The sequence below is a fragment of the Neofelis nebulosa genome, chromosome 2 (genome assembly GCF_028018385.1).
Source record: "Neofelis nebulosa isolate mNeoNeb1 chromosome 2, mNeoNeb1.pri, whole genome shotgun sequence".
NCBI classification, from domain to species: Eukaryota; Metazoa; Chordata; class Mammalia; order Carnivora; family Felidae; genus Neofelis; species Neofelis nebulosa.
This window is the reverse complement of record NC_080783.1, coordinates 78873193-78897205: the sequence shown is the minus strand read 5'-3', so window position 1 is coordinate 78897205 and position 24013 is coordinate 78873193. Positions and strand designations below refer to the sequence as shown.

The 24013-nt window shown below is 33.5% G+C and overlaps 1 protein-coding gene across 11 annotated transcripts in view; it reads right to left on the bottom strand.

Annotated features, from left to right (window-relative positions):
- The window catches only part of PRPF40A (pre-mRNA processing factor 40 homolog A), a 54633-nt gene that overhangs the window by 6414 nt on the left and 24206 nt on the right, over positions 1-24013 (bottom strand). For 5 of the 11 annotated variants that reach the window (XM_058715251.1, XM_058715252.1, XM_058715242.1 and 2 more), the window contains 16 exons: positions 17465-17575; positions 15785-15905; positions 15497-15550; positions 13650-13674; positions 12597-12971; positions 9777-9885; positions 9305-9369; positions 8790-8954; positions 7915-8023; positions 6711-6861; positions 5818-5951; positions 2040-2154; positions 1776-1879; positions 1547-1663; positions 1086-1223; positions 655-750 (listed from right to left, as the gene is read on the bottom strand). In XM_058715251.1, coding sequence (XP_058571234.1) covers positions 655-750; positions 1086-1223; positions 1547-1663; positions 1776-1879; positions 2040-2154; positions 5818-5951; positions 6711-6861; positions 7915-8023; positions 8790-8954; positions 9305-9369; positions 9777-9885; positions 12597-12971; positions 13650-13674; positions 15497-15550; positions 15785-15905; positions 17465-17575 — 1989 coding nt within the window. The remainder of the gene's footprint in view (positions 1-654; positions 751-1085; positions 1224-1546; positions 1664-1775; positions 1880-2039; positions 2155-5817; positions 5952-6710; positions 6862-7914; positions 8024-8789; positions 8955-9304; positions 9370-9776; positions 9886-12596; positions 12972-13649; positions 13675-15496; positions 15551-15784; positions 15906-17464; positions 17576-24013) is intronic. The other 6 variants (XM_058715243.1, XM_058715247.1, XM_058715244.1 and 3 more) reach the window with 3 other exon arrangements.

Here is a 24013-nt window from a genome sequence, read left to right as displayed (position 1 = left end):
CACTGACCCTAGAGTCAAACAGCCTGGGCTAGAATCCGTTCCCCTTCTCTTTACCTCAGTTTGCTCATTTATAACTTCAAAGGGTTGTTGTGAGGATTAAGTTCATGTATGTAGTATTTGCAAAACCACTAGAACAATGCCTGGACCCACATAGGCACCAAATATGATTATTCAGCATTACTGGCCAATTTAGCATATTTACTATATATACATACCTACCTGAAATCTTCATCAAAATACTCTTATTCAGCTAATGGAGTAACTTACTACTTATTCCATAATTTTCCAGACCTCCCTGAACATTCAACACATCTAACATAGTGTAATATTGAAATGTGTGCTTAAAAAGCTGTTTAAGTTTTCTTTAGGTTTACCGCTCATTCTAGGAGGCTGCTAAATCGTTGCCACACAGAAAATATGAAACAAATATAAACTGTCTCTAAAACAAATCTTTATAATGACATGCAAGCTTAGTTCCTTTGGCTTAAAGGCAGTTTCTATGGAAAAATCAATCCTTAACCATCTTAGCATTACCTAACATTTATATAGACATTTATGTAGAGGCAGTATAATTCAAGAAACATACTTTAATCTTTGTTTATAGTTTTATGTATTTTGTAATAATTGATTCAATTATGAGAATACTAAAATTACCTCAAGCACATGCATAAAATCTTTAAATATTCGTTTTCTTTCAGACTCTAGAGTTATATCCTCAAATGCTGGCTCTTTTACAAATCTCTCCCGGATCTGAAAAATTCAGGTATGAAATGAATACATAAATAACAAGAAAAGTATAACAACAAGACTAAAAAGAATCACAACATCAAGTGGTAACTGTGATAGCCTCATCCCCTCAAAATCTATTAGATTTCTTTTCTTCTGAAGTCCAAGCCATTTTTAATAAATATTCCTAAACGCAGGGTCTGAGCTGACTTTATACGTTGAAAACATTCTCAATATATTTAATTTATATTCTATAAATAACTTTTTTGTGGCTATAAAATGAGAAGGGAATTAAAAATATTTTTATCTTCAATTGTAAAGGAAACGAATCATGAGAAAAATTTTACAATTATACATACATCTTCCCAGACAGCATCCAATTCTATTGGAGGAGTAGCTTGTTTCAACATACTCTTAAACGCAGATTCTTTTCGTTTCATCTTCCGAGCCTCCTCTTTTTCTCGTTCACGTTCACGGGCTTCTGCTTTTTCTAGTAACTTTTAGAAAATCATATTTAATCAGTTACAATAGTACAGCTGAAATAATTCATTATTAATTTAAGCATTCTCCCATCATATATAAGTTACGGGCCAATTTATAATACCAATTAATTTGAGCAAAGGAAACTTCATCCTTATCTATTTTCTTTTATTTTACTCTGAAAGACTACTACTCAGTGAAATCCTACTCATGCTCCCTTATTTCAGTAGCCTACAAGTACTAAGTACTTCTGGCTGAATATATTAAAAACTGTACTGAAGTAATGGTTTAGAACACAAGTAAAGCTAGTTGTTTTTCATAGAAAAGTTGAAAAACTTACACTATTGAAAGCCAACTTAATATTTCCGGCATCTAATGTGGTTGATCTTTTAGTTGAACTGATTATGGCCACGAAGTCTTCAAAAGTAGTATTCACTTCAACTACAAATCCTTTATCCTAAGAAAGAGAAATCTTGTTAACACTAATAATACATATAAATCAAAGGAACACAGTATCAATTTTTAAAATATACTACATATTGACAATAAATAGTAAGTGTACTGTTTACCTTTAAAATGTCTTTTATGATCTTCTTCTCATCATGATAACGTGCTTTAAGATCCTCAACATAAAACTTGAAAAGGTCAAGTGCAGTTGATCCTAATGAAAAAACTAAAGAAGTCAAAAGCTAGCTCTAACCAAAGAGCTGCAATTACTTTTTTGTTTATAAAACAAAATAAAGCACCCCTCCATTCCCCAACACAACCACTTGCTTCTCTGGCCCATTCCAACTACTGTCATAACCATAAATAGGGAAAGAAAACAATCTCACCCGGCTGACCAAGCATATTAGTGAATCTGATGTCGGAACTAATTGTTGGATACAATTCCATCCAAGATGACATAGAATGCAGTTGTCCATGTTCGTGCAGTTCATCTAAAAATATCTGGGGAGGGAAAACCCAACAACAAAAACCCATTATACTGAAAAATCATCTTCAAGGACCTTAGAAATATTACTGTAACATGAAAACACTTTTTTTATTAAAAAAAATTTTTTTTAACGTTTATTTATTTTTGAGAGAGAGAGAGAAAGAACGAGCGAGGGTAGGGCAGAGAGAGAGGAAGACCCAGAATGTGAAGCAGGCTTCAGGCTCTGAGCTGTCAGCAGAGCCCGACGTGGGGCTCGAACTCATAGACTGTGAGATCATGACTTGAGCAGAAGTAGACACTTAACTGATTGAGCCATCCAGGTGCCCCAAAAACACTTTAAAAACAATATTTGAAACTCTTGTACCAATGTATCCCAAATATGTTTAGGTACAAAGAATACTTGCTCTCTGATGCAAGTAAAATCTGCTTTTAGGCAAAAAAACTCTTTCGCACTTCAAAGGAAAGGGTCTTTGAAAGCCTACATTATTTTTCCAAGGTTCAGTTTATTGTCCTTTAAGATGGACATTTCAGTTTAAAATATATAGATAAAAGTTAACTTGAAACATTATTATCTGTATCTAATGATGTGGCTAAAGAATGTGTATGCATGTTGCCTGTAAAATACAACTTTTTGTTTTTAGACACAGTGCCCAGTGTATCCTAGGTGTTTTGTTTTTTTAATTAACAAATGTGGGCCTGCCTCTAAAAGGATGTGTATTACTAAAGTGATACATACAGTAGTCTGAAGAACCAAAATTCAACCCCATATCCCATATTTGATTTCAAAACCTATTTCTTCTCTTCCATGTCAATTTTATACCTCAAAATTAAATATATGCTTATTCCAATTTGTTCATTATTATTATTTTTTTTTTTGATTTTCAGGGCAACATATTGAAAATTTTGTACTCAGCAATTTTCACATTTCCTGATTCCCCAAATCCATATGGAGTTTATAAACAAATGTCTCTAAAGAACTATGCCCCACCCCCCTACAAAACAAATAAAAAAACAACTATGGCCCAAAATTCTGCTCCTGAAATTCCTACACCTACACTGTTCACTACGGTAGACCCAGGTCAAATGTAGCTTCTAAATACTTGAGATATGGCTACTCTCAATAGAGATATGCCATCAGTATATAACTGATAACGATTTTGAAGATTACCAAAAAATATCAATTCTTAAAAATACTGATTCCATGCTAATATTTTGGATATATTAAAGATTACTGAAATCAAAAAATAATACAAAAATCATATATGAGGCATACAAATTTTTACTGGCCACCAATGCCCTGAGGAAAACCAGACACCTAATCAATTACATTTTTCATCAAACAGGAATGGATGCAAAACCAATGTAACATGCTGACACCAGTTATAGAAACAGTAATCAGAAACCACAGCCATATTTTAGGCTTGACTAAAAGACCCACCTGGACTTTACATCAGGATTTCCCTTTTATATTCCCCAGTCCTAGTACTGACATAGTACATTCTATTTTCTATGACCCAGATTTCCTTATTTTTATTGTATTATTATTTTATCATACAGGTCTCTTTTTTTAAACTACTGCAAACCCTTCATAAGAGGCATTAAAAGTTCAATGGTTGCAGAAGAATATTAAAAGACTTAAAAATTTCTTCCCTTCTTCCCAGGCACAAGGCTGCTCACTGAAAATGCAGGTTTTCCAGTATTATTTGTATCTAGTTGCAGCCATGTGACTAAATTCTTAGAAGCTGAATATGAAGAAAAGTAGAACTTCTACATCATCGGCTTTAAAAAAACAACTACAACAAACAAAAAACACACACAAAACCCAAAAAACAATTGCCCTTGCAACTTCTTCCAAGCTGAAATGTGATAAACTGGACAATATAGTCCTAATCATGCAAATAAGGCTAATGGGCCAGAGCAATTCTCAAAGCATGGGGCTATCACGTGGAAACCTGTTAGAACTGTAAATCCTCAGAATCCACCCAAGGCCTACTGACTCAAATTCCAGGGGTGAGGCTCAACAAATCTGTGGTTTTAAGAGTCCTATAGGAAACCACTACAATAAAGGAACCCACTAAGAGGAATACATGTTAAGTTTTTATGGAATGAGGACTGAAATAATGCTATTGGCCATGGCATTTAAGATGGCTGATGAGCTTTGGCATGACAGTAAGAGTTTATTTAAAAGCCCTCTAGGTGGGGTGCCTGGCTGTCTCAGTAGAGCATGCAATTCTTAATCTTGTGGTTTTGAGATGGAGCCCCACACTGAGCACAGAGATTACTTAAAAAAAAAAAAAAAAAAAAAAAAAGGCCTTTGGGTGATTCAGACACACACTAAGTTGTTAGAACTACTGCTTTAGGGAACGGCAATGTACCCTATGCTACACCACACTATTATCATTAAAGAAGAAATACACTTATTTAAGCCACTGTAACTTAGCATTATCTTAATACAGCATTTAATAGAAGAGATCCTATAGTTAAGACTGCAAAGATTCAAATTCTGTTTCCATTGTTCAGTTGTTGAATTTGGGTAAGTTCCTTCACCTCTATGAATTCATTTCCTTAACTATATAAATGGACATAACAAAAACAGTACCTACTCTTATAAGACTGTTATAAAAATTTAAGTGACTGGCGTTTCTGGGTGGCTCAGTCAGTTGAGCATCTGCCTTCAGCTCAGGTCATGATCCATGGTTCATGGGTTCAAGACACGCAGCTCAGAGCCTAGAGCCTGCTTCGGATTCTATGTTTCCCTCTCTCTCTGCCCCTCCCCGGCTCATGCTCTCTCAAAAATAAATAAACATTACAAAAAATTTTAAGAAATTTAAGTGATTATCAATTTAAAAGGCATATCAGTAAGCAATCAATTAATGCTAACTGCTATTAAGACAATTACTGAGGAGCGCCTCAGTGGCTCAAACGGTTAAGCGTCCCAACTTCAGCTCAGGTCATGATCTTGAGGTTCACGAGTTTGAGCCCTGCATCAGGCTCTGGTGCTGTTGGCTCAGAGCCTGGAGCCTACTTTGGATTCTGCATCTCCCTCTCTCTCTGCCCCACCCCTCCTCCGCTTGTGTCTCTCTCTCAAAAATAAACATTAAAAAAAATTTTTTTAAAGGTAATTATTGAAATAGGTAATCTGGTGAAATATGGAACACAAAAACTCATTACTCCATCTTATTCCCTATTAATGAGAGGATAAAAGTGGTATTTGGAGGTGAAAATGAGCCACTAGTCTATATAAAGGCTATACAATTTCAGCTTCTATGCACAGAATCATGGCCCATCCTCAAACTGTATACCCCACTGCATTCCTTCCCTACTGTTCTCTAGACACTAAAAATCAACTAACACTAATGAGTCATCACACCTATTTTGTTTTCAGTCTTCTCTCATGCTACTCCTCTTTCCCAAGTGAAATCTTAATCAGTTTATCAGTGCTCACCTTAAACAACAAGTCTGCTACAGGCTTTTATGTTCCCCTGGCCTAAAATGGCTGCTTTCCTTAGGTGGATTCAATTGTAGCACCTGAGTTAAATGTGTACCTATCCTCAACAAAGCCTAAAAGCCCAAGTTAATGATCTGGGATCAGGAGGTCTCAAATTTGTTTCTATCATTGTTCAAGCTCACTAACCATATTATGAAATTAAGCTAGAAAAGAGAATTTTGTAAATTACCTGAAAAGATTCTCTATTTTTACGCTGTCGTCTCCTTTCCCTCAGCAAACTCTTTTGTTTTTCTTCTTCTTCTTCCTTTTCTAAAGCTCGGATGTGTTCTTCAAAGCAAATTAATGCATCTTCTTTATCCATGTCTAGAGTTTTTTCAGTTAAAAAGAAATTAAAATGTCCAATATCAGTAAGATACACAATTTACATTAACTTCTTACAAATCCCAAATTCGCCTTTCCAAAACACTGTACTTAAAACTTGAATATGACTTGTCATCTAAATAAGAAATGTTTAGAAAAAATTCCTAAACACCCTCATTAAAAGATACCTTGAAGTTGAGGGTGAAATGAAGACCATGCACATGACATAATTAAGGAAAATAAAATGGTTACTGTAAAATTTGTCAGCAACATTAGAATTACCCAAAGAGCTTTTCAAAGGACAGATTTTTAGGCCTTACCCCAAACCTACTGAAGCAGGTTATTCGAAGGGTAATCCAGAAAGGTGTAATTTAAAAAGCAACTATGCAGTCACAAAAAGATAGAATGTGGGGAAGCTTAATATAGGATACTGCTAACACATTTTTTGCTGTTTGCAAATCTCTAAAGTGATTACCTCAAGGAGACAGTGTGAGTGAAATTGCGGTAATTAACCTGGTTCTTACTAAGTCACATAGAAAAGGTAAAAAATAATTTCAGGTTTGATCTAGGACATATATATTTCAAGGATTATCTAATAAAGCTAATATTTTCTTCCTAAATAATGAAACTCAACTAGACTCTATTTGGAAACCAACAAACACTGTATCAGGAATGGACAAACATCTGTTCAGTTAATGATCTTTAATAAGAATTCTTTGCTGTTGGGACTTTTAAAAAACTTTCTCCCATCATTATTCTTACTCTGCAATTCCTCATCTTCTGCAAAGGTTGGATTATCCATCAGATACTGCTGTGCTTCAGACCACGTAGTAGAGTATGTTACATTAGCCATGTTGTCAAGTATGTTTTTTAAGGCTTCCCAATTTCTCTTTCGTAACTGCTTTGCTTGCTCCTAAATCAAAAGTATGAATACATATTTTGAGGTTCAAACAAAGTATGGTATCTGAAGTACAATCATTGAGGGCTTATTTATTACAATCTGATGTCCTAATTTCATGTTCCCCATTTATTTTAAATATCAACACTACCTTTCAAGTGCCCTTGTCAAAATGCTTAGCTTGGTAATTGCTTGCCTTCTATTTGTTTTTTGGGTTTTTTTGCCTCTCTTCTAAGAAGCTGGAATCTGGAAACTGTATCTCCCCAACAACTCTATAAATCTCTCTTTCTATAACTATGCATTATGGACAAAGTCTAAAACTAAAGTTAATATAGGCAAGACAGACAGTAGGTAAATATTACAGTCTTTACCTTCAGTTATGTTCAAATTCTTGTTAATAATTACATTTCTATAAATTTCTTAAGAGTGAATAATATACAACAATGCATAATAAAACAGATACGAAGTGCTTTAAAACACTATCCTATAAGCACATTTTAGTGGTAACAATTATGTATCACTGCTGTTCCTATAAAAGAAACATACAGATTATAAATAAAATTACTGAGTATTTTAAAAACTTAATGAATTTTAAAAAAAAAGGTATCTTTCAAAGTGGGCATAAGACAGCCAATTCATAATAGTTCAAGTAATAGTTGGATAAACCTGTACCTACTATGTCCACATCAGTAACTACCATTATAGGAACTATTTTTTTTTTTTAAAGCTTATTTATTTTTGAAAGAGCATGAGCGTGCGCATGAGTGGGGTAGGGGCAGAGAGCTCTAATTGAGCCGAGCTGTCAGCACAGAGCCTGACTCAAGGCTTAATCCCATGAACTGTGAGATCATGACCTGAACCAAAATCAAGAGTTGGATGCCCAACCAAATGAGCACCCAGGCGTCCCAGGAGCTCTCCATTTTTAAACCTAACTTCTAATAAAGAGATCTGCAACACCACATAAATTGAATAAACAAAAAAATGGACAGGTTATAAAGTAACTCCTAATCAGAATGAAGAAATAACTTGTTTTATCTAGAAATATGAATAGCAAGGAGTGAATAATACCTTTTCTTTTTTTGAAAGAAAGAATAAAACATCTTCATAGATTTCAAGACGATCACGTTCTGATATTGCATTCCAGACTTCCATCTCTCCAAACATTTGCTCTGCTTTTCTAGTAAAAAAAAAAAAAAAAAAAAAAAAAAAAAGTAAAAGATGTTTCTCTATATTGCTCAATAAAAATTAATTTGAGGCCAATTATATGGTAAGTTTAAAACCACCCAATGAGCATTCTTTTCCACTCTAACTTCATGAGTATATTATACACAGGAAAGCTTCTGGATAATTAACAAAAAAAAAAAAAAAAAAAAAAACACCCAAAGAGGCCTCCATTCCTCCCTAGAAATGAAGTGGATAATTCTAACTGAGCCATGTTTTGTAGTCAAAACTGTATTTCTTAGGGTAGCTACATGGGTAGCTTAGGGTAGCTACATGGACACTAACTGTCCATGGAACTAAATTACAGACATCAAAGAGTTGCCAGAAGTTTAGTTAATACATGAGATAGAGGACTATTTAAAAAAATGAAGAGTTCCTCACTAACAACTTTCTTGAAGACAGAGGAAAATAAGGAAGCATGTATGGAAAATGAACTGAACAACTACTGCAAATATGTTAAATCTCAATTTTTATAATAAGTAGAAAGAAGTGAAGCTTTATTATATACAGTCTACCTCCCCTTTTTAGTGCCTAATTAACTCAGTATGAAGTTAAATTCTACATTTAATTACTGATTTATCTTGTATCTTATGAAATTGCCACATTCAGTCATTTAGCTTTATTTAATGAGCATCTGCTTGGGATTAGTTATGGCATTTGGCAAAACATCTGACACAGTAACAATGCAGTAAACATACATTATGCATTTCTAAAAATCTTACTTGTATCTGGTTGTGGAAGTCATTTTCTCATGATTTTCAAGAAAACGCTGAAACGATTCCTTAGCTTCTTTGTATTTCGATCTTGCTTCTTCTTTTTCTTCTTTCTCTGTCTGGACTTTGTAAGCATTAAAGGCCTGCTTTTTTTCACTCAACTTTGCTAAAGCACTGGATAGAAAAATACCATATAAGAGTAAATGAAGGCAGGATGATCAAACGTCAATGCTTTGGGAAAATAAATTCATTCACAAATTAAGAAAATTTCAGTAAGATATTAAAAATTAAGAAATGATTATAGAAAATAATTTCTACTTTAAAAAGATTCTAGTTTTCTCTGTGGCAGGGCGCTCAAAAATGTATGACAAGTTTTTTGGCTTTTTTTGGTTCATATCTGACATAGAACAATTGTTCTTGATATCCAAAATTACAGAAGACTATGAAAGTGAAAAGTTATACTATTTTACACAATTTTGAATTTGCTAGGGTTGGAAAAGTAAATAAAAAACTTCAAGTGTTACCTGTATCGTGGATCATTAATGATCATTTTCATAGCTTGTTCCCATGAAGCATTAGATGGTACTCGCTGAAAACCATTTAATGACAAAATTAGAACTTTGCACAAATAAAAGTCATACAACAAGAAACAAAACACAATACTCACTGCAAACATCAAGCACTTCCCTTTGCACAAGTTTAAAAGAGGTCTAATAACTTCATATTGAACCAAGACAAACCTTGGTATTATACAGACTAAAAAGAAAACTTAAAACTGATATTTAAACAGAGCATGAATACTTTTTAAGACTACTGATTAAAAGGTAAGCAATTTTTGTAAATAAAAAACATTATATCAAATATGGAGGTGGAATGTGCTGTGTATTAACTGTACATGATAGTTTTTTTTGGTGAAGATCAGTTCCACAAAAATATTCTTCAAAAAAGATTAAATTATTAGACAAAAATTATATGTCACATAAAAATGTTTAATACCTTTTCTTTTAATAATTCTTTAAATGCTTGCTTTGCCTCCTCCTTTGTATTCCAAGTATAGGTTTTTTTTGCTGGTTGGCTTTCCTCCTCTTCTTTTTTGGGAGTAAAACTAGAGAGAAATTTAAACATGGTACTTATAATTTAAATATACATTTGTTTCACTAAGAAAAGCAATGTTGTAATTATTTAAGCATCTGTATTGAGATTAAAGTTTACAATTTTAGAAATAATATATTAGAATAATAAATTTGGTTAAGTGTCCAACTTCAGCTCAGGTCATGATGTCATGGTTCGTGAGTTTGGGCCCTGTGTCAGGCTCTCTGATGTCAGTGCCGAGCCTGCTCTGGATCCTTTCTCCCCTTCTCTCTCTGCCTCACCCCTGCTCACACACTCAAAAATTAATGAACATTAAAAAAACACACAAACAAAAACAAAAAAAACCTTATCCAATGCCTTCCTATCAGTGTCTTAATAACTAAATATTTGGCTACGTGTGTACAAATATAAAAAAACATGTCGAGGATCAATAAAATCAGAGGGCAAACTACGCCTCATGTGCCAAATCTAGACCACTTCCTGTTTCTGTAAATATATAGCTTTACTCACGAGCTTATATAGTGTTTATGGCTTATTGTGTGCTACCACAGCAGAACTGCATCACTGTGACAGACTTTATGATCCACAAAACCATAAGTATTTACTCTTCGATAAGTTATGAAAAAAATATGCCAAACACTGACCTCAAACAAAAAGAATTAACATACCCAAGAATTACCAACTGTACTAGTATGGGGATCTTTATGAAATGCAAAGGCCATATAATTCTAACGTGTTCTTCTATATAAAGGGAAAAAATGCAGAAAAAACAAAAACTAAGTAGAATGCTTACAGAAGATACTAGAACAAATACTAACAACAACAAAAAGTATATTCACACTCTCTCAATCAAGTAACCTTACTTTGGGAAGTTTATTTAAAACTGTCAGAAACAGTATAAAGAGCTCAAACATTAAATGGTCTATATTGCAGTAATTAGATTATACTGACTTAGGAACTATAAGAAAATACTAGAAAGAAAATAAGCAGGAAATAATTGTCCCTAAAATTATGGAAAAAATAAATTATTATGGAAAAATAAAGTATAAGAGATATAAAAAATATCAATCCCGGGGCACCTGGGTGGCTCAGTCGGCTGGGTGTCCGACTCTTGATTTTGGATCAGGTTTTGGATTTCATCTTGATTTTGGATCAGATTTGGATCTCATTGTTCTGGGATCGAGCCCCACATCAGGCTCTGTGCTGAGTGTGGAACCTGCTTAAGAGTTTATCTCCCACTGCTCATCCCCCACTTGCGCTTGCTCTCTCAAGTATTAAAAAATATTAAAACAAAAAATAATACCCCAAAACCTAAATAACTATCAGAACACTGAAAATTATATTTATGTAAATATAATATGCCATCATCCAACATGATGGAGTATATGTCTTTACAATGTAGAAGACGTTAGATAGGTGCATAAAATAGATAATGCCCACATTTTTAAATGCACAGAAAATGGGCAGGAGGGGCGCCTGGCTGGTTCAGTCAGAAGAGCACGCAACTCTTGATCTTGGGGTTGTGAATTGGAGCCCCATGTTGGCTGTAGAGAGTATTAAAAAAATAAAATTTCACAGACAAAGATGAAAAAAAAAAAAGGGAAAAGAATATAAATAAAATGTTAATTACTCTTTTATGCCTTAAATATACCTTACAGAGTCCTTTTTCAACTTCTAAACATCAGAAAAAATTATAAAGTTATTTTCACTTTGGGAAATGTTCTTGTAAATATTCATGATATGTACAGTTGGGAGATGAAATCAATGTATTTAAATATTAAGATGGATGATCATGTTTGGAACTTGACATCATGGTTAACATTATTTTATGAGGACATCATTAAAGTCAAGAAGCATAGTACTTTTTGTATCTGTATAAAGCACATCCATATGAAATTTTACCAGATTATAGTGAACACAAGTACATGTAAACTATAAATTGACAGATGAAGCTGTTTTGCCTTATTAAAAAGTTGTACCGATTTAATTACAAAAACAGTTTTCCAATATCCTACTGAATCTTTATTTTTGCTTACTTAATTTTTGCTTCTGTTTGTACACCAAACCATAGCACTTCCTTGTAGGGCTGTGCTAATCCATATTTGACTATCACATAATATGGAAAATCAGGGGCGCCTGGGTAGCTCAACTGGTTAAGTGTCCAATTTCAGCTCAGGTCATGATCTCACAGTTCGTGGGTTCGAGCCCCATCTCGGGCTGTGTACTGACAGCCCAGAGCCTGGAGCCTGCTTCAAATTCTGTATCTCCCTCTCTTTATGCCCCTCCCCTGCTCTCACTCTGTCTCTCAAAAATGAACATTAAAAAAAATAAAGAGAGAAAATCAATAATACTAATTCTGTCTTTAAAATTTTATTTTATTAATATGGACTTCTGGCATTAATTCTGATCTAAAATTAAAGATTACTGCACCATTATTGATATATCTTGATTACTAAGGTGTCTGGTAATTAAGAACTCCCTTTAAATTTGTGTCGCACCCTATATCTATAAATTCTGCTTCCTAAAACTTTTGAGGATTAGTTTTCCAACAGATTAAGAGCATGACCCCACAAAATTGAGCCATGAAAAGGATTCATTATCTAAAAGCTCATGTTTTGATGCTCAACAACCTTTTAAACACTTAATGGCCACCAAGTAAACTGGCAATTTCTAGTACTAATGAAGTCTGGTACTGATTTGCAAAAAAGAAGTCACTAAACTTACTCAGCTACTGCTTCCTGCTTAGCTGTTTCTTCTCCAGTATTACTGGATACTTCCATACTCTGTTCCTGAACAGCAGGAGTACTAGTAAGTTGTGCTTGTTCTTCAGTTGAAATTGTTACTGTATTTTCGTTATCTACAACAGTAGCAACAATCGAAGTAACCTCAGGCTCAGGAACAACTGGAACAGTTCCACCCACAGTATTAGAAGCAGAGGTGGAAGCACTGGCATTGGCTGCAGCAGCAGCGGCAGCAGCTGCCGCTGCGGCTGCAACAACAGCGGCTGCAGCTTCTGCGGCAGCCATGGTGCTCATTGTGGTCGGAATTTCGGTTGTAGGAACTGGGGCTGTTGATGTTGTGGTGCACTCTTCTTGCTTACTATGTGTTAAAAAAACAAAAACAAAATTGGTCATCTCATTAAGTCATACATCAGAAAGTCAAACAACACTAATTTTTATCATAAAATCAAATGAATAAGAGAAACCATAAAAGGGAAAAAAGGCTGTATGCCAAACTATTAAGCTATCTAAAAAGACTGAAACCAAAGAATGAAACTGGATTACTCTGAGCAAACATTCGGGATAATTTATGACAGGGACTCATGAACACTCTGAATTTCCAAAAGTCCATTAACTGTTTTCATTTACAAAACACCCTACTATCAGACCGCATTACAACATAAAATTTGGCCTATATCATAAATTTCTATAAGAACTTTAAATTTTATCCATTTTACATACTAAAAAAAGGAAGAGATATATAATACTTTATCCATTACCAAATTGATAAATCAAACCAAATCCTGGACTTTTCTATAACACAGTCTCTTTAATTCATAAAGGATGCAGTCCGAATTCAAACAATCACTGTCTAAGGAAAGTGTCATTTGTGTATCTTCATTAAGTATCCTTCCCCTTACCCCAAATCCTCCAAAGACATCCAACCACCAGACCTAACATATTAAATACTATTTATGTATAAAGCAAAGAATTAAAATAAGAATGTTATAGGAGATACCAAATTTGTAAATTGTACTGATATCCAAAAATTGCTTACCTGGTTTCTTCAGCTTTGATCATTGCTATTAAAGAGAAAAGAAAGTTACATGACATGGTTTTTAAATACAGTCACTGAAAACAAACTTTAAAGGGAGATAAGGAGAAGTTTCATACAATAAGATTTAATTTACCATCCACAAATACATCAACTTTTTCAGAGCAAATGCTTGCTCCAAAGTTCCAGGGTAGCAATTAAAGAATGAAGACAAATTTAAACGACAGCAGTTTTTAGGAAAGTTTCTCTGCACACTGCTACTTTCCCAAAGGCTGCTGGCTACTGCAAAAACTCCCTGAAAATATCTGTATAATTCTGGAATAAAACAGTATTTTTCTCAGAGATAAAACTATGTGTTTTTTTTTTCCCAAAGATACTATATTCAAAATGAGACCAATTCATGTTATGAAATTCCAGCACATATATACTAGCACTGACAGGTAGATAAATAGTTATGCACACCAACTATTTGTAGTAGGGTTATATCAAAAATGAGCTTGGTATTTCTTACATGAATAAAATGGGATTCTACCTATCTACAGTATTATTATTATTAGCCAATGCTAGTGTATAAGTTTAAATTGGGCTTTAAAGATTTGCATTCAATATTTTAGCTTTTATTCCAATTAATTTTTTCTTTATGGGTAACAAAAATATTCAGCTTCAGTAGAGAATGAGGCCCTCCACATAAATGATAACAAAGCTGAACTTAAAGTATTTTAAAAATTTATTTCCCTTTAATGGAAATTATTTCTGAAAATACGTTTAGAATGGCTGACAAAACAGCCAAGGAGTCATCACCACTAATATTAATGTTTTTTGGATACAATGATGATCTAAACCAATTATGTGACACAGGAAAAATGTAAATAGACTTAAGACCACAGTGCCTTTAAAAAATTTTTATTGTCTTTACTTTTAGATGTCATTCTGTAGACATCTTTATTCTACACTGTATTCTACACTGTAGACTAATTATTAGCCCCATTTCTAAAATCTACTGCTTCTAAGTTGATAGTTTATGACACCAGATTCTACTAGAAGTGAGAGTAAAAGAATTAAATTTTTAATTCTTACTCTAATCTCTGCTATTTGAAGAACTAGGTTTTACATTAGGTAGTATTTCCAGACTTTCAGGGGTATTCTGAATAGCTGAGGATGATGAAAAACTCTCCCTTTGCAAGTAAAGCACGGCATTTTGTTGAATTCTCCCATTAACACACATAAAGGCTATTTTAATTTTTTTTTTTTACTGTTTATTTTTGAGAGGCAGAGAGACAGAGCATGAGCAGGGGAGGGGCAGAGAGAGGGAGACACACACAGAATCCGAAGCAGGCTCCAGGCTCTGAGCTGCCAGAACAGAGCCCGATGCGAGACTCGAACCCACAAACTGTGAGAACATGACCTGAGCCGAAGTCAGACGCTCAACTGACTGAGCCACCCAGGTGCCCCATATAAAGGCTATTTTAAAATATGCTAAAATAAAATCAGCATTAAATGTATAGTCTGACAATACATTAAAAAGATTTAAACTGATTAAGACTCAAAGTTCTTTGCTATCTGCTACATGAGTTAAGCCACCTATTGTATGTATGTACCAACACTCACAGCTGTATTTAGAAATACTGTACATGATGTCCTTATTCAATTTTCCAATAGTATATTAATGGCTTTAAAAATAAAAGTATAATTTTAAAAGCTCCAAGCTCATTTATAATATAACCCTTAAATGAATTCTTTGAATTAGAGATTTCTCACTGCAGATTTTTCCAATCATGGTTAGTGAACATTAGTAACATACTCTAAAAATGTTAAATAATGACAGAAAATGAATTATCAAAGCAGCTCACCATGCAGGTTTGATTTTGTAATAAGACTTCCAGCAACAATGGTATTCTGGTATCCTAGTTTCAGTGGAATCAAATCAAATAAAAATCTATTTAAAATCTATAGAACTGATATCTAGAGCAACAAGAAAATAAGAGCCCATAAAACTGTTATACCATTTAAAACGTTCTAATCATTTAATTTTTAAAAATAAGACCTGTGTTTGAACAATACTATTTATGAAGGATTGCTTCACTGTGAATGACAATATGTAAAAAATTAACATTAAAAGTTATATTTTTCTGTGTTACCTTCAAGATCCTCAAGTTCTTTAGGTTTGGCCCAGCGGGATTCTTTTGTTTGAGAATTATAATAGTAAGGTTTTCCAGAGTCAGATTTGTATTCCTTCCACGGACATTTAGATAAAAGTTGCTGAAGGAAAATAAAAATCTTCAGTTAACAGTAATATATTTAGCATCACTCATCATTCACATCACTGTTTCACTAAATATTATCAATCTGTACAAATCAAACGCTTGTGAGATGATAAGCTACCAAATGTAGAATACTTACCAGGTGATGTTATTTGAAATGTTTATCTTTACAATAATACTGCAACATTCATATTATTTCAGATTTATGCTGTTACTTAAGGAAACTCACTTAATACACCTAATTAAGGGGCAGAGGCAAGATTCAAAACCAGGTCTATATAAATTTCAGATCGTATTTGCTCTTGCCATTTATACCCCACCATAGGTAAAAATTATCATACATATTTCAGAGACTTCTCAAATACAAATTAAAGTAGGAAAAACATAAATGCTAGGAAAAAAGCAAAATCTGGTTTACCTGCTTACATGTCAGTTTTATGGCTAATAATTTATTAAACCTATATGAACTCTCTTATGTAAGGAAACAAAGTATGATATACTTAAAACCTAATATAGAAAACTGGTTAGGGCGGCATGAGAATGCTATTGAAAACTTAACTTTAGACAGTGTCTTAGTAATATTTAATGATGAAATAATTGTCTACATTAGTACTGGGATTAAAAAAATAATTATAGTATCTGCCAACCTTCCATCCCAAGTGTTGCTACACACTGCATATTAGTGTGGTGGCCTGGAAAATATTTTTATCTGCTCAAATTCCTCAATTTAGAGGGAGAAAAAAATATATGCTGCCAACTAGGAAAAATCTCTAAGTATGGCTTGAAATGCCAAGTCAATTCTTACTTAAGACTCTTAATTAGTTCCTAATTAAACCACATGCTATAATGCTTAGTTTATTCCTTCAATGTACCTTCCACATCTATACATTCTGAACAAAACTTGCAACATAAAATGAAATTTACATGCTTTTCAGGGGCTTTCTCCACAGAGACAGATAATTTTCAGCTCTAAGAGAAGGAAGCACTTGTATTTGTAATTTAATTCCATCTCCATACCCCCAACCTCACTGGAAATTTTTAAAAATTCATTGCAAGACATCTGCGATCACCTAAGTTTGCTATAAAGAGGAAAACAATTTAAAACGTGAACTTATTTATTTATTTAAAAATTTTTTTTTTAACGTTTATTTATTTTTGAGACAGAGAGAGACAGAGCATGAACAGGGGAGGGTCCGAGAGAGAGGGAGACACAGACTCTGAAGCAGGCTCCAGGCTCTGAGCCGTCAGCCCAGAGCCCGACACAGGGCTCGAACTCACGGACCGTGAGATCATGACCTGAGTCGAAGTCGGACGCCTAACCGACCGAGCCACCCAGGCGCCCCTAAAACGTGAATTTAAAGAGTAAAGGGCAAGCAGAGAGAGAGAGTCTTATTGCTCTTCCAATTTATTCTTTAGATCATCTTTCCCAAACTGATGCCACCCAACCAATAAGCATTCCTGAGCAGGGGCCAAAATCAGTAAAAAAAAAAAAAAAAAAAAAAAAAAAAGGACCTAATCTATTTAACAATCCCTAATCTCCAAGCCTCAAACTTGTACCTCAGCAGGTGTTTTCAGATCATCCGGTTTCTCCCAAGTAGACTGTTTTGTTTCAGTATTGTAGTAGTAAGTCCTTCCATCAGGTGATTTATGTTCGGTCCACATTGATTTCTAAAGAAAAAAATTACAAAAAGATTCAAATTTTTTAACAGTGCTATGACAGTGAATATTAGTTTCCATTAGTTTCATTAATAATATACAACGAAATTGAAAGTACAAAATGGACATATTTTTGACAGTTTAAATCACTTAGAATAACACATCATTGCAAGTGGGGAGTTAACTGCAAAATAGACCATTTTAAAGTACTTCAAAAGTACTACGGCTCTATTGAGGTTTTAGAATCTCTATATTCTACCCAGTCTCTCAGAAGTATAAGGATATGACTGTTTCACCTAGAAACAGTAACTTTGTAACTGTTGTAACATATATAGCACATAATATAATCTTTCAGCAATACAACCTATGCCTTGTAGATAAAATATATGAAGTAGATGCTAATGTAGTATATTGGTGGATTGATCATCAGCTCAATAACTTTATTTGCATCAAGCTGGACAAAGTTCTAAACTGACATGCCATAAAGACAGCTGTCAAAATTAGAAAGGATAGGTTTTAGATGACAATCAGAATTTAACAATCAAGGTGAAATTTAACAGGGATAAAATGTGAATCCAAATGCCTCAACACAATAGAGGTGAGAAAATTTTATGTGATACTAGTTTGATACAGAATAGAAGTTCATTCTTGGGTCCAAAAGAACTACTAAGAGCATATTAAAAGTTGCTAGTAAAACCTCAGCCATCAATAGACATGATGCCTCAAATTAAGGCTGGTTAAGAGTTTTACAGGGTTCCCATAAGTATGCATTTAAAGTAATCACAAAAGGGGCAGGAAGAAACTTTGAGAGGTGACTGGTATCTGCGGTCTTGGTGGTGATAGTTCTCAGGTGTATGTATTCCTCAAATCATATAGTTGTACACGTTAAATACATAGTTTAATATGTCAATCATATCATAATAAAGAGGGCTTAAAAGTAATTTTACAAGGAATCATTAAGGAATTACTGGATGAGATCAAAGGTACTAAGTCCAGTTCCAGGTACCAGATCATTTAGATAATAATGAACTCAAGTATGATTGAAAGAAGATTAGAGATGACCTATATCAATCATTTCTTCGAATCTAAGACAAAACATTACTGTACATACCTCTAAGAAAAAGAAGTAAAATCATCTTCAAACTATTCCATGCTTTTTAACCCTCAGATTTTACGTTAACCTTTTGAAAGATGTATTCTTATTCAGACACTGATTTTATAACAATTCCATTTTTTGAAAAGAAAAATAGGCAAATAAAATAAGCTATTCCTTAAACTTCACATTGAAACCATTTTTTTTTGTACGAGAGCTGCTGATGTCCATTCAATTCCACACCATATCACCCTCTATGCTATAAAAAAATATTGGTAATGGAGCATTTATTAAAACAAAAACAAAAAACTAAGTCACCAGTACTAGTTCTTAATGATCTTCTGAACTTATTTAAAGCTGACCTACCTTTCTTTTTTCCTTATCAACTTTATTGAGAAATAGAATACACCTACTTTTGATTTCGGCTTTGGGAATGTGGCTCAACATACATTATTTCATTGCTTTTTCTGCTCTCTCACCATAATCATTTTATTCCTAGCTGATAAGAGTGCTGTGCCATTATTTCTAGAATTTTCTTTCAAACCACTGACATTTATTCTTCTGATGTTGGCACTTTTGTTGTTCAGTCATGCACAACAAAGCCATAATTGCTGCCTGGAGAATGGAGATCATAGGACACTATGTAGATTATAGGATGCATCTTAATTACAGACATGTTCAATGGTCAAAGCAAATATGCTGTGATTTAAGAAACATTTGCAAAATGTGGGAATGGAGAACAAGAAAAGATGACTCAAGGAGAGAAATTAATGTCATTTAGAACACAAGTAGATGAGGGAAGATGATTATTTTCTGGAACTTCTGAGGAACCAGAGTTAATGTGAAGGGATTATAAACAGTCATTAGAATTCAAAGAAAAAAAACTGATAAAATTTGAGCGGTTTGGTAACGAAATGTTTGGCCCTTTCTATATAAATTCGTTAAGTCATCTGACATGACTACAAAATGGCTTTCTGCACGGTGTAGGATAGTTAAGATAGTTCAAAAGGTATACTAAATTCTTTAACTTGTTCTAGCACTTCATGCAGAGTATGACAAATACAATCTCTCTGGAGCAAACAAGACTGCACTAAAGGGAAATCGACCTAAGTTCCAAAATTATATTTAAACTTCCCAAGTCACATCTGCTAAAAAGCATCAAGGAAAAGAAGTTCACCAGAAACAAATTTATAAAAAAATGGAATGAAAAAGGGTGCCAAATAATAGGGAAAAACAGGAGAGAGATATACAAACCACTAAAACAAACAGTAAACAATTTAGTATTCATTAGCTACTACTTTATTCAAGTCTTACAGCTACACTACAAGCAATATGAACACTATCCTCATTTTTCAAATAAGAAAACCAAGACTTAGGAGGGTTAATATAACTTGTTCATAGTGATTCAGTTAGTAAATAATACAACTAGAACAATTCAGTCATATTTGCTTCTAAAGACCACATCTACTCACACTGAAATGTTTTGTCAGGGATATTATATTCAGAACAGTCTGTCAATAAGGACAGATAAATTCCTGATCTCCTAATGAGTAAGAAGCACTGTATCAATTTTCAGTTAATTCTTTTAATAACCTTGCCAAGGTAGATACAATTTATTATCTCCACTTTATAGAAGAGAAAACGGAACACAACAAAATACAGGAATATGCTCAAGGTAACACAGCTAGCTAGTGAGTTCATTAGAACACTGGACCCACATACTGAGGTCCTATGAAACAAGTTTCTAACACTTTGCATCAATAGAAACAATCTAGGGGCGCCTGGGTGGCGCAGTCGGTTAAGCGTCCGACTTCAGCCAGGTCACGATCTCGCGGTCCGTGAGTTCGAGCCCCGCGTCAGGCTCTGGGCCGATGGCTCGGAGCCTGGAGCCTGTTTCCGGTTCTGTGTCTCCCTCTCTCTCTGCCCCTCCCCCGTTCATGCTATGTCTCTCTCTGTCCCAAAAATAAATAAAAAACGTTGAAAAAAAAAAAAAATTTAAAGAAACAATCTATACCAATGCCTTAACTAATATACCAAATCCACTTATAGAAGTCAATTCTGGAGTAAGAAAAATGATTTATCTGATAAGCTTTTGCTCCTTTTCCTTAAGTGCATCTAATCTGCAACTTGAAGTAAAACTGTATCTCGCCTCTGGCCAAAACTAGGACTAATATTTTAAAAGAAAAATTTAAAAACAAATGTATCCTGAATGTTGAATATAAGATGAAGAATGGCATAAAATATCAATAGGTATATAGATAACAACTTTCTTCATAGGATAAAACATGACTTATGCAAATAGTTGTTAAGTAGTGAGTACAGTCTATTCAAAAAACATTTTCCTAAAAATTACTTTTTTTTTTTTTAAAGAAAGACCTCTCCAGACCAATACACCAATGACGCCTATCAAATATTTAGACTGCCTTTGCATAATTGGAGAAAACCTAATAAACATGTAGATGTGTAGTATTCTGAATGGCCCAAAACCAGGACATTACTTTTAACCTTAAGGTTAGCTGCTTTGAGGGCTTGTAAGAGATACTAAGATAATCCTTGCATCGGAGCTTTATTCTGTACTTTTGTCACAGATGACAGCCTTCCCAAAATTATTTTATTACTGACAGTTACTGTATTATTAAAAAACTGTCAAGACAAATGGCAGGTCTGGGGAAATCAACCAAAAGTTGACATTTTTACAAATGATAAACTAGAAGGATAAATATGAAGAAGAAATTAAAAAACTATCATTCTTAATATACAAAAACCTACTACAATCATTAAGATGATCTAATGGAAAAATAAACATCGCCATTAACGAAACTCAATGCAGATAAGTAGATATTCAACTTCATTAGTAAATCAAGGAAGCATACATTACGTGAAAACTTTCTGTTCATCAGATAAATCACAGACTCTTAGTATACAATGTTAAAGGGTGTGAAGAAAAGTGCACTGTCATGCTAGTGTTGGGAATGGAATTAGTATTGTTTTTCTGAATGGCAACTTACTAGTTCTCATCAAAATTCAAAATGCAAGCAATCTCTTAATGCTGATATTTTATTCCACAAAATCCCATTTATATGGTTGCAAAGATGTACAAGAATGTTCTCTACAGGATTACTTGTAATGTCAAAAAATTTGAGATTATTCAGTATCCACTCATAGGAAAACAGTTCAATTAGGGTCCATCATACTGCGGACTTATGGAGATCTGTTTAGAAAATGTTGAAGACACAGTGTGAAACAGAGTAAGACGTGATATATCAGCAAAATATACACATAAAATATTTAAAAGGAAGACTGGGTAAAGGGAAAAAATGCACATATATAATTATCAAGAGAGCTAAAAGATTCCAAAAAGCTAGTCAACAATTAGGTTCTGAATAAATTCAATAAACATATAAATAATTATATGCACATGAGATACGCATTTATACATACATAGATACTTCTGTAAACTATAAGTCCAACTGAACAAAACCAAAAGCAAGTGACTAAATCTAACATTAAATAGATAGGAAAGTCCTCTCAACTACTCTAAATAAGGAAAAGGAGAAAAACCCAAAATATAAGATCAGAATTAAGGAACAACATAACCACAAACAGATGATTTACAACCAATTCCCCAAATTTAAAGGAAATTATTTCCTCACAAACGACTACAATTTACCCTAGAAGAAAACACATCATACATGAATATTCCAATTACCATAAAAGAACCCAACTAGACAATTTCATAAAACACCACATCATAAACTTTAAAAAAAAACAGACGTACAATATACTTCAGATAATCAGAAAAGATGAAAAGTTCCTTATTAATAACAAAACTCAAGAGAAAGGTATCAAAAAAGAAAACCAGGTAATGTTACTTATGAATGTTATTTTTAAATGTAAAAATTTAAATATAACATTAACCCATTAGCCAAAAGAATCTTGCATTGTATATATTCGGACAAAGTAGAACTTATTGTAGAAGTGCCAGGTGGTTTGATATTGGGAAATCTATAAAGAAGAAATTATTTCTGTTAACAAATTGAAAAAAGAAAACACCACATGAGCACACCAACAGACTTGGTCAAATCACACCTTGAAAATTATGACCATTCGGAAGTATTAAAAAAAACAAACTTAACAAAAACACCTGAATGATAAAGGCCAACTTATCAAAAACCAATAAAAATTACTGTAAAGCCACTTCCATTAAAATCATGAACAAAATGCGAGTCTGCAATCACTGTGTTTCAACAAATACATTATGGCAATAAAATGAAATAAATAATTGGTATAAATATTTGGGAAAGAGATATATTCTCTTATCTTTACTGCTAAAGATTCAAATAAAATCTAGTTAAAATGAAAAAAAGTATTCTAATTTTCTAGGAAAATAAAAAAGTATTCCAATATTCCACTTGGCTATAAGGTAAATATATAAAAATCTTTGAACTAACAATAACTAGCTTGAAATAAAAACACAAAAATATCCTATTCACAATATAACAAATTTTTAGAAGGTAAAATAAATAAAAATAGCTATGATAGCAGTTTATCCCACCTAAACAGAATTTAAAGCAAAAACCAAAATGAAACCAGAGGGACTTCTGTATGGATAAAAAGCAACACACCAAACTTAGCATGCATTTACCAATTTAGTCTTGAAATCACAGCAACAATAAAAAATACAGGGAGAAAAATATGAGATCTTTTCAAGTTAAAGATTTTAAGACCTCCCCCCTTAGGTAGATCAAACAGATGAAAGATACGCCAAGACAAAAGAATCACAAATTAACCTTAAAAGCACACAAAATATTCCAAAAATCTAATCTTAAAATGAACACAAATGAAGGTTTAGTACAATGCAAACAACAGCTCATAGACTGTGCTTTCTAAAGATTATATGCAAAAAAGTATACTTCATTAAAACAAAAATAAAAAAGGAAAAAAATGTCACCCAAAGACATGATCCATGAAAGAAAAGAAGTGACTGTCAGAGACTTCATTAAAAATTTCTGTTCTGCCAAAGTCACAGTAAAGAGAATGAAAAGACAAGCCAAAACCTGGGAGAAAACATCTGCAAAGGGCACAGGTGATAAAAATTAAAAAAAACAAAAACAAACAAAAAAACCACCTGTTAACCAGAATATACAACCCTCTCCCCCAACCCCCGCTTTTTGTTTTTTAAAGTTTATTTACTTTGAGAGAGACAGAGAGAGCACGAATGGGGGAGGTGCAGGGAGGGAGAGATCCCAAGCAGGCTCCATGCTGCCAGCGCAGAGCCTGATGTAGGGCTTGAATTCACGAATCTCTGAGATCATGACCTGAGCCAAAACCAAGAGTCAGACACTTAACTGACTGAG